At 36.4% G+C, this 12,481-nt stretch overlaps 1 protein-coding gene across 1 annotated transcript in view; it reads right to left on the bottom strand.

Moving 5' to 3' along the window:
• Window positions 1-12,481, bottom strand: part of alk (ALK receptor tyrosine kinase) — a 402,565-nt gene that overhangs the window by 146,142 nt on the left and 243,942 nt on the right. The window contains exon 4 of the mRNA XM_059520814.1: window positions 12,160-12,361. Within this exon, the coding sequence (XP_059376797.1) occupies window positions 12,160-12,361 (202 nt within the window). The remainder of the gene's footprint in view (window positions 1-12,159; window positions 12,362-12,481) is intronic.

The raw sequence follows: 12,481 nt of genomic DNA, 5'->3' as shown, positions 1-12,481 counted from the left end.
GGTCACTGGGATTCCTCAGGGATCATTTCTTGGACCCCTCCTCTTCTCCATATACACAACATCACTAGGTCCCGTCATACAGGCACATGGCTTATCCCACCATTGCCATGCTGATGACACACAGCTCTATCTTTCATGTCAACTTCGGTCAGAAATCTTGGTGTAACCTTTGATTTTCAGCTGACCTTCAAAGACCTGCTTGATCTTGCTGATTTGCATTGCACAACATCAGAAAGATCGGGCCCTTTCTAACAGAGCATGCTGTACAACTTCTTATCCAGGCCCTTGTCATTTCTAGGCTGGACTTATGCAATGCTCTTCTGGTTGAACTTCCATCAAACACAATCGTACCTCTACAAATGATTCAGAATGCAGCAGCACAACTGGTCTTCAACAAGCCTAAAAGAGCCCATCTTACACCTCTCTTTATCTCCTTGCACTGGCTAAGACATTGATGCTTGCATATAGAACAGCCACAGGCTCAGCACCCGCCTACATCCACTCATTACTACAAATCTACATCTCTCCAGAAGTCTGAGATCTGCTAGTAAGTGATGCATTGTAGTACCATCATAAAGAGGCTCAAAATACCTTTCCAGAACATTCTCGTTCATCATTCCTGGCTGGTGGAATGATCTTCCCAACCCTATCCGGAATTCTGAATCCTTGACAACTTTCAAGAAACAGATGAAAACTCAACTCTTTTGAAGCTACTTGACTTCATCAATTAAAAAGAAAAAGAAAACAAGTATTTCTCTTTATTTATTCCTTCTTTTTATAACTTGTATTTATTTGCACAATGCCTAAATTGTGGTATTACAAGTACTTCCTGTGTCTGTTTTGCCTCTTTAAGAAGAATCGCCTTATGTATCCCACAATTGTAAGTCACTTTGGATGAAAGCATCTGCAACATGACTAAATGCAATTGTAAATATCAGGATACTGCATATGTTTCAGTGCATAAAACAATCTCAAGCTTGTTACAGTTTAAAAGGACATAAAGTGAGTAACTACTATTGCAAATAATAACAGCTGAGAAAAAAAAGGAACTATGAAAAGAAAGGAAATATTATTATGGGGTATTAAACAGCTAGTAGTCTATGTGTGGAGACAGTTGGAATATTTAAATTTGAACTTAATTGACTTTATAAATTAGATGCTGTGGTGTGGAAAAATAGAGTAGGAACTACAGTGAACTTCATTACAAGTATATTAATGTCTGTACTGAGATGTTCCTTGCAAGCTACCCCTATGCTTCATTTTACTAAAGCAACTTTAGATTTAAATAATTTAATTATCAACACGTGTATAGTCATTTAAGAGTATTTGCATCCCATAGCACTTCACAATTTACTTCACAGAATTCTATGATGAAAGTTTTGTGGTCGTGACAGTTATGTGTCCAAATTTGTCAGCACACTGTTGAAACTGGTCTGCAGTGTGCTATCAAAATGGCTGCGAGAGTCAAACTCACAGTGTGCTATCCAGTGGCTCATGCAGTGCTTTACAGGACACAGATAATTGGTCCATGTTACATGTTTCACTTGCATAGTACAGTTTGACAGTTTTTATCATCATTTAGTTTGACTCGTTTTAAAAATAATAATAATATATATATATATATATATATATATATATATATATATATATATATATATATATATATATATATATATATTTGTATGATCAAATATACAGTACAACAGTGGCATTGTGCATATTGACATTTTTAAGTCAAGTTTATATTTGATTAAATGTAAGTTATTGATGGCAAAGATGAATTTTAACAGCCATTACTCCAGTCTGTTGTGTCATTACAACTTCCAAACAAAAAATTCCAAACAAGCACCAATTGATTATAAAAACAAGATATCATCTCTGTGTGCTTTAATGTATAAAGGAATCTTAAGCTTCTAAAAGTTTAAAGAGACATGAGGCAGTAATATTGTATGAACACTATAATTCTGACTGAAAAGAAAAATGAGAACTATGAGAAGAAAGGAACATAATTATGGCAAGTTTGAAGTTTTTACTGCCCTATCCTCTCATTGCCTGCTGTACTTGCTACAGTCAAATAGCTCTGAATAGCCATGAGGCCTAACAGCACTCAAAGCAATTCCCATAAGCAATTCTCCATCAAAACGTTTTGTTCCAAATCTCCTTTCAATGTGTATACAAAATCACACATTTTTGTCAATGATTGACTATTGTAAATAAGCAAACAACTTTTGAAATGAACCCATGTTCTTTTTCTACTGTTTTTCCCCCTTTTTACATTTCTTTCAGTCTCAGAGGAAAGAGTCTCTGCCAAGTGACTAAGACAGGGAGCATGCTGCAAGGACAGAATTGGGACAAGCACAGCAAATAACAAACTACAAACACCTGCAACGGCACAATGCATCTCTCTCTCCTGAGCACCTGAAATGTTTTGACATGCACCAGACGGCACATGCTTCTGTGAAGTGCCCATTCTCCAAATCCAACATCTTACATGTCCCTCTGTTTACGCACCTTTTAGTGGCCACTATACATCAGCGAAGGTGCTGTGATAGCCATGGCAGTGAGGATGCTGAGGTGAGGCGGATTTGCATATGAAACAGCAGGATGCAGATGATCGCTTCTTGGAGCCCAGACCGCATGCCAAAGGGGAGCAAAAGAGGGGTTGTTCGGGGAGGGCTGCCAAGCCGCATGCCAGGCGAGTTGGGTATTTACACTTCAAACAGCATCGTCTCAAAAAGGGGAGAGTGTGTGGAAGAAAAATAAAGAGAGACATGGGTTGAAAGAGAGTAAGGGGAAAGCTTTTCTTTGAATCATATTCAGGCAGTTGGTCCTAACAAAACATCCATTACTGTATGTGCAAAAGTTTCCCTTTGTTTTACTTGGCAGTGACAATGACTCTATTTTTCTCCTGTCTGCTGTCTCAGAGCTTGCGGGAGTTTGTCACCACTTGTTAGACTAAAAACCTCCATTACGGTTGTCAGTGGAGCTCTTTGAAAGGTGGGGGAGATATGTAGCAGTGGCGCATGACATCTTGACATCGTCTTTGATGGCTGTGCTAGCATTACAGATGAAGAACTTCTAGAAAGCTTCATCCCATTTAATCGTTGCAAAATAAACCCTACTACAAACACCAGCCATGCTGGCCAACCCCGCACATCCAATTCTATGCATGAATGGATTTTGCTGCGCATGGAATTGGCAGACCTCTCTTAGGTAGTATTTGCCTCCTGTTTAGTTCCTAAGCTGTGCTGATGAATGTGAAGCTCCTGGCTTTCTTCCCAGAATGTGAAAGTCAGGGTCATTTCCAGCCCATCGGCGCTATGCATGGGCGGCTCTGCATCAGCAGTTAGGGGTCAGCTCCGACAGATGCTAAATGGAGAGCTGAGGAACAGAGTCACAAGGCCAGGAACAAACAAAATCCCATGAAATATGGCAGAACCAGGCGAAGCTGTTAGCTCTTTACCAGATATGTAATTAATCTGCATGTGTCCTTGATTGTATAGCTTCAGATATTGGCTGCATCCAATTAAGCACACTTCCCTACTATTTAGTAGTAGGCAAAAACAGTAGTATGTCCGAATTCACAGTTCATAAAACATTAGGCAAAAAGTATCTACAGTTGCAATCAAAATGATTCAATCACTTTTGTGCGAGCTCTGCCGACTTATCATATTTGCTACTCAACTTCAGCACGTGCATGGGCTAATTGTATGTACTGCATGTGTAACAGTTCAAGCTGAGTTTCTAAAGTTTTAAGACAATTTTGTTTTCCACCATACAAATTAATGACTAAAAAACAGCAATGTTGAATAGGGGTTGAAAAATTATGACAGCTGTGTTATTTAAAAAAAAATCTTATAACTCAGAAATATTACATTGACATTATCATTTTTAATATGCCAGTACAGTGTTATAGATGCAATTTTTCTATAAAGTCCTGGATCTTCAGAAAAGCTTATCTTTGTACTGTAGTCTGAAGGGTTGAATGATTTTGATTGCAACTGTACATAAACTACTTTTGTAGAAAATAACTTTTGTTGAGATCCTGTGAGGTCATGGGAGAGGAGTTGTGAATTGCAGTGAAGTGACAAAACTGATGCTAGTAGGTCCAATGACAATGGCAACATGATAAATGTAGTATTTTTTTATATTTTTATTATTATTATTTTTTAACTTTCATGACCTATTCAGTGTAAAGGAAACAGGTCAATTTAGCTCAAAGGGAATCATTTAAGATTTTAAAGGGAATTTGAACAGAATCACTGTTTCACGGCTGATCACTGAGAAGCCCTGCGATTCACTGAACGAGCCGTTTAACATCAAATCTGCGCTGGATATTAATATCCAAACTATAGTGAAAACACTATCAATTAGCACAGTAACAAGATCGGCAGTTTAAGACATTAACTTGTAAGCACAAAACACAAGATACTTATCTTTTCAATATGAATAAGGCTTTATTAGATAAATCTAAGACATATAAACTAATCTAACACATAAACACACACACTCACACATTCACACAAGTTGCAGGAAGATCGAAAGTTAGGGAAAGATGAATTTAAGAGAATGGAAATATGGAATCCCAAGTTTACAGCAATATGTTAAATTGCATAGACATGAACAACCATCAATCACTTAATTAACCCTCGCACTGAGTTCCTCAATGCGGTTAAAATTATATTAGATACACCAGCACAAATGTCTGAAGGTACATTGCCTGTGTAAAGTTGTCGCTGATTGGCTGGAAGTTCAGTAGTCCTTGAAGTGACGTCTTGAGAAGGCCCGTGGTGTGTTGGGCGTTGGCTGAAGATGCAGAGAGTTGTGTGTAGCTGGCTGAAGTTGAACTCGACGTTACAAAACTTAACTCAGAACACGAAACTCTCAAACGGAAAAGAAAAGAAGTAAAGTTTGACGAGACTATAGGTGGTGTTTCTCCTCATCGTGGCTAAGTAGCAGCAAGCGTGCAGGCTGAAGCACGCTGGAACCGCGCTCAAAGAACAGTGATGACAAACAGCATGGCTAAAAGCTAAAGCTAAGAAGCAAAGCTAAAAGCTGGCATGACTGATAGCCAAAGCAAGGCTAGAACTAAAAGCAGGCATGGCTAGTAGCAGAAGCAAAGCTAACAACTAAAAGCAGGCATGGCTAGTAGCAGAAGCAAAGCTAACAACTAAAAGCAAGATTTTATGGTGTCCTGGGTATTTAAACTGGACTGTTGGCCACACCTCAAATGTTGTCTTGACCAATCAGATATTGTCTTGGCTCGGGGGCATCATAAATCATATGTTTATCTTACCAAGCATGTGGTCCGAATTTTCCCGCTCTTGTAGGGCATAATTTTGGACATGATTCTTATAACATGAATATGATACATTTGATAAATTTTTGATTGTCTGGACTAATTCAAGCAAGCAAATTCAATTACATAGATACTAGACATGACTATGTATCCTTAAGCTATCCCATAGTTATTAAAAGACATACACAATAAGTGATTATGACATGATAGTCAAATGTGTGGGTTACACATATAAATGAATATGGAGTTAAGCGATGGACTGATTCATTTATAAGTCTTTTTGAGTTCATTCTGGTCCATATATATGTACAAAAGTTTATTTGCCATTCTCTTAACACAAAGACTTCTGTGGAGACCAGAGGTTCAAAGCCCCTTCCCCCTTAGGAATTTCAGTCTGGTTCTGTTAGGTGTGGGGGGGGGGGTCAATGCAAGTGTTTAACTCTCATGGGTTTACATGTGATGTCCAGCGTTGCATTTCAATTACGAACAACACATTTGACAAATCTCTTCTCCGAATTGAAATTGTCAATAATTGTTCTAGTGGTGTTAATGTTGAAAGCTGTTCTGTGAAAGCTTTGGTTGGTTGGTTATCTTGCTTGGGAGTTGTGGCACAGAATGTTTTATGACTTCCTGAGGAATTCGGCTCGTGTTTCAAACACAGCCCTGATCGACTCTTTAATTGTCTGGTTCGAGTCATTTCGGCTACATCAGTAAGTATGTGATTTCAGACATAACCATTGTGTTTATCAGGCTTGGGCAATACTGCACTTTAGGTACTTTAGGGTTAAATACGGTTGAATCTGGTTCATGAGTGAATTGTTCTTATCAACCATGTTTTTTTTTTTTTTTTTTTTTTTTTTAACTTGATGAATAAGTTCACCGAATCAGACTAAACAGTCCGGAACAGTTGACAGCTCAAGCCAGCACAGACCATCAAGTTACTTTTCAATGGGCCTAACAGTCACTCTGACTCAAAATGATCCAATATCCTGAAGTCTATGATACTATGATGCTGGTGTTTGCCACAAAAATCTTCTTCTTCTTCTGAGAGTAATAATACAGCCACATAATGAAATTAACATTATCAAAACTGGACTTTCCATGTACAAATGACAAAAAAAAAATGTATAGACATTGCACAGCATTTGTCTTACAAACATTATTATGGTAACACATGTAACACTACCATAATGCTAGAAATATGCTAGAAAATTGTTTATAACTGAAATAACTAAAATAAATGAATGGTGTTTTTCACCATAATTCAAAGTGATTTATTTTCAGGGTTGTGTACACTATTTGTATCACCTATTATTTCAATCACATAGTGTTTTCTATTATTATTATTTTATTATTATTCATTTATTAATATATATATATATATATATATATATATATATATATATATATATATATATATATATATATATATATATATATATATATATATATATATATATTTATGAACAACTATTCAAGTGCCTCATTACCTTGCCAATAGTGCACATTTATAATTTCCTTTAATGGTACACAAATTGTCCTTAAATTGGCGAAACAGGTAAAATTTATAAAGCCTCAATGGGGATTATGCATAAGGCCCTTGAACTGGAACTCTGTCCCGTATGCCGGCACAGATAAACATAAACAGATAGGTCAACAAACAACAAAATAATAATTTAATAAATACAGGACTGTATGATTTGTGTCTATGAAATGAAGCGGAGCAGCTGTAAATGTTTCATTGCAATGACAGCAAGTTCCTTAGTGGATGACAAGCATTTATCGATTTTCATGTTTGCCACTAAAGTATATGCCTCTTGTACACTCCAGTTAATGGAAACCGCCTGACGCCTTTAGTCCTTGGAGACGACCACAGATACAGGAGCGGGTGACCGCGAAGGGGGTCTGCAAGCCTGGGAGATTGACCCCCTCTGTGTGGAGGTTGTAGGAAAGGTGGAGGCTATTGGCTGTGAGTCATCATTAGGGTCTCTGGCCTCCTTTGCAATGACTGCTACTCAAGTAATGAGAAGTGACTTGGGAGATAATGCATTGTGTCAGCAGTGAAGAGTTCAGGTCCCAGTGGCACTGGTGTTGTTGGTGGGATTTGACTGCTTGGCTAACCTCCCTACTACCAGCAAAATCTCCCTCCAAACTCAGCTCAACAAACTTTTAAGATTGGAGAAAGAAATTAGATGGCTTTCAGAGTAAACGCCCTAAGGAAAATTTTATTATCCAGAAGTAACAAAATGTGATCCAGTGATTTCAGCTCAGAAGAGGTCATTGTAGCAGTCTAGTACCTTGTAAACACAACTTTGTTTCTTGGTGGACAGATAAAAACCTGTGCAACCTAACTTCCAGATGTTGCATAGCAGTTGGGTATTATTATTGAAGATTATGATTTTGGCAAGTATTTGTGAGTTTCTATGTTGTACAATTGTTGGCATATACAATAAGAAGAGTAAGAGAAACCATGTTTGCAAAACTTTTTGCTTTAATGTTTGATATTCAGTGGTTAGAGTGGAAATTTTAGAACATTTATCCACTACAAATGAATGATGTAGCATATATTGTTAACACTTTCATGACAATTTGTAAATATTTTACAATTTTTTGAATCGATGGCTTATTACTGACACAGACTACACCAAATAAACTAGGCTGCAAGTCCCTTTACGGATGCAATATTCAGACTGAACTGAAACAGTGCTTGAATTCTCTTAGCAAACTAAGAGACATAGAATTAAATTAGTAAAGAATGGAAATTGAAAGATATAGATTGCACTACATGTTACCCTACTTACTTTGCTCATGAGCTTGATCAATTCAAGCCCATATATTGTACTAATAGGAAACTATGTTTTTAATCACAGTTCAAGAGCTGTTACTACTTTGTAATGCTGTTTGTGAATGTTCATTAAAACTTCAGAAACACCAAATCATTGAACTTGGTAAAAATTGAACTTGCAAGTTGGCTAACTATGCTTTTGGGAAACACACCCCTGAATGTGTGCTTTTGGTGTGTCTCCAGGAGCATATTTGGAAAGCACTGACCTAAGTAGATAAAGTGTCATGTGTAACAACTCAACTGTAACAACTGTAACAACTCGTGGTTGGGAAAAATTGAACAGCAATTTCTATGTTCATACCAGACCTCTGGCGTTTGATTGCACAATTCGGTACCTTGGGATATTTGAGTAGTTTGAGACATGTGATTACAAGGGTCAATACCTAATGAGGAAAAAAAAGAAGGACAGTTGAGCAAAACATCTATATTTGCTAACAAACTAATCTCATTGCCATCAAGGAGAAACAAATTAAATTTGTAGATTTTCATAGATTTGGCTTAAAATATATAATTGGTCATCTTTGTTTTGTATGAACTAAATTATCTTAAGTAGTTGAAGTCTGGAATAGTTAGTTGTAACTTGTGCTTTATAAGAACCTCTTATCAAACCCTCTTACAGTGTTTTATTGGCTGACCAGTATATCAGCCCTCGCTAATTGATTGGAACATGTGTTAATCCTCAGAAAGTACGATGGTCCAAAGCCCAACAGATATGCACAACAATACAAATGAGACCAATTAGCAAAACAGATTGCAATCCATGATTAGATGTTGTGCTCTTGAACACCTAGACAACATTCAAACCACTCAACAGCTCAAACCACTTAACTATGTGAACACCCTTGTGGAATTTCAGTAAAAGGAAAGACCTCACATCAGGGCTTTAAATTACCTTAGTAGAGGAGAAATAAACACTTCTTTGCCACAGGGAAATGTAATAGATATGTCAGTTTTTTTTTTTTTTTTTTTTTTCAGGAACGAGTTTTAATAGTGTAAAATATTAAAATGTCTTATATAACGCAATTTCAAATGCTTATGCATGATTCAAGCCTCTAGTGTAGATTATTTGCATAACAAGACTTTTTTAGCAGTTACGGAATAATGACTAATGCCAGTAAAAAAAAAAAACAAAAAGAAAAACAAATCCGATCAAATTCAACCTTTTGTTGTTGGATGCAATGACTTTGTGGATCAGTAAAATTATGAAGCATACAGACAAAGAAGTGTTTATGAAAGTGCTGTGGTGGTGTTTGTTCCTATTTAGCTTTTTGCCTAAAAAAAAGTGTCAAGGATAGCAGTTAGGCTTAGAAACCACTGAAGGATTTAGATTTTCAATGGGAAAATGTATATATATATATATATATTTTTCACAGTTGTGATCTTTGACAGATCCTCTTTCTATGTTTCAGTAACTCCTTCAAAAACTACTGGGGTGTTTGTCTGATAGCTGCAGGAATGGCTAATGAACAGAAAGCTAATCTTGTGACACAACATTCATTTTGTTACGTAGCAGTGAGCAGCAGGCTGTCTTAGCCACTGAGGTGCGCTGCCTTTTCTGGAGCACGTAATCCCTCAGGCGAAAAGTGCTTTGGGGTATTTGAATGTTTTAATTTCCATATATATTTAATTTTGCTGTCTGACACACTTTTCCTTTCTCTGTTTCGTGACTCACCAATAAGCATTCCACAAAGAAATTCCAAATATAAGTTAGCTACACACAGAAGTCACTCAGTGACATTACTGCCTAACAAGAACTCCATAACCTAGTTTTTGCAAATGCAAATACAACTGTGGTCTTTATATAGTTCAAGACATAAATGAAGGGACTTAGTCGATCAAAAGACAGGCCTACTGTTCTGGTATGGTGTTATGGTAGAAGAAGCAAAGCATTTTATTTTGCTAAATCATTTTTCAATGATTTAGTAAAAAGCCACTGAACAGACTCTGAATTGCAATAAATAGCATCTGGACGGAGAGCAAAATACTTTTCTTTCTTTTTTTATCAGCGTGAACTTTTAGTTTACATGTGTATAGTAATCCTAATGATGAGAAAAATAGCACAGACACAATGCAAAACAGTGTTCTGCATTATTCTGTCATTGATGTGTGAAATGATTTCATGAATAGTACCATATCATTTTTGCAAAGTGCCTGGGTCTAGGAATTCGTTGAATACACTGGACAAGAGCTGACCTCAAGTGAGGTCATGTGGGTTGGTTGGCTGATCAAAAATAATGATCTCAAGAGGAACGCCATAATGAGTATGAACACTTTTCCCTATTGGAACATGCCTCGCATGGCTGAACACATTCATATGCCGCCCAGTCTTGTAAGACACAGAGTTCCTCTGCAGAGGCAAATCCAACAAACAGGACGTTACTATGGGCTAGAACAGTATCTCAAGGACATGGAGACAAATCTAAAGGCTTTTAACCTCAGCAGAAGAACTGGAGGTGTTGCTAATCAAACTATTTTATACTACAGAGGATGAAAAATTATTTTGATAATACCATTCACCTAGATTAATATATACAAAATCAAAGGTATAAATACAAATCTAAATTCAGAAGCTCAAGATAGATAGATAGATAGATAGATAGATGGATAGATAGATAGATAGATAGATAGATAGATAGATAGATAGATAGATAGATAGATAGATAGATAGATAGATAGATAGATAGATAGATAGATAGATAGATCACAGAACATACAACCCGATCTCACGGCAATTCGTACATTTTTCACAAGGTGGCTTATTCGTACGACCACACTCGTACAAATTCATACGATTGTTGCCAAATCGTATGTATTTTACGAGTTGCACAATTCGTATGAATTTGTACGAATGACCTACACCTAACCCCCCCCCCCTAAACCTAACCGTCACTGGGGATTAGACAAAGCGTATAAAATCGTACGAGTGAGGTCGTACAAATTCGTATGAATAAGCCACCTCGTAAAATACATATGAATTGGTCGTGAGATAGCGTTGGAATATACGTATTGATAAAATCAATATAACTTTGTCACTGTGGATGAAAGTGAATACTAAAGGAATAAATGTATGAAATGCAAGATTGTTTTTCTCAGAAGGAAATACCAGTACCTGTAAAAGAGTAGTGAAATGAAACAAACACTGAGCCTATTTACTTACTACACTTACTGTGCATGATTCATTATACATATGGTATTATTGCAAAAGATAAATAAATACATTTTTAAAAATACACTTGCAGTGAGTTTCTGGAGTATATGTAAAGTGTCAGCCTACCTACATGTTTGCTTTTTAAATATTAAGTTTGACTCAGATACATTTACTAAAATAAATAAATAAATTAGGAACTAAATTGGAAACATCTAAATTAACTTGGTTTATATAATAATAATAATAATAATAATAAACATAAATAAATAAATGTACTTAATGCACATGCATAAAATAATTTATACCAACAACATTTCTGTATGGTTTAAATGAAGAAAAATGGCTCTTTAGAGTAACATTTTCGGGTTACTGTGATTTGTATTTCTTCTTTTTTTATTATTATTATTTTTTTTTTTACAGTGTAGAAGTCAGATTGTGTATGCAAAATGAAATGTGGACACTTTTTCCAATAAAAAAGGCACTTATATGAATGCAAAAAATACTTAAATACATTAATAATAATAATAATAATAATAATAATAATAATAATAATAATAATAATAATACATTTATTAATGCTCTCAACAAAAACATTGCATGAACATTAAGGGATTCAAGCTGATTTGTTTGTATAAAAATAGAAAAAAAAAAGATGAGAGGCGTAATGGTGCCTTGCAAGCACTGCAATAACAAATTACTGCCAAGATTCAATAGTCAATCTTTAACCTGTGCAAAAACTGCACTCAAAGCAAAAGGTCTCAGTGGCATAGGCATAGTGTTTTGTATATCAGATTGATATACAGAGTGCCACAAAGATTTGAGTAACAGTTTCTTTGAATATGAGAATGTTGCCTTTGGCAAACTCACCCAATGACATGAGGGTGCTCGGTGGTGAGGAGAGCAAGTGGTGGCTTGTCCCTCTCGATGAGCCAGACAGTGTATCGTCCACTCTGCCTCGGGTGCAAAAACACTGTGATATCCAGACCACAGGGCCGATGGGCAACATGTAGCCAAGGGCTCAGAACCCATGGCCCCGTCAGAACTGAGCCATTCACTGTGAGAAACCTCCCTGGAAAAACAAACAAAGAGAAAGATACATTTATATCAAAGAGCAAAAGACTCCACTTGTTCCACCAGCCAGAGACCAACATTTTATTCCTCAGATTTTATGGTTATGATTCTATGGAGT

This window comes from Carassius carassius, chromosome 32 (genome assembly GCF_963082965.1).
Source record: "Carassius carassius chromosome 32, fCarCar2.1, whole genome shotgun sequence".
NCBI lineage: Eukaryota > Metazoa > Chordata > Actinopteri > Cypriniformes > Cyprinidae > Carassius > Carassius carassius.
This window is presented reverse-complemented; position numbering and strand designations above follow the sequence as displayed.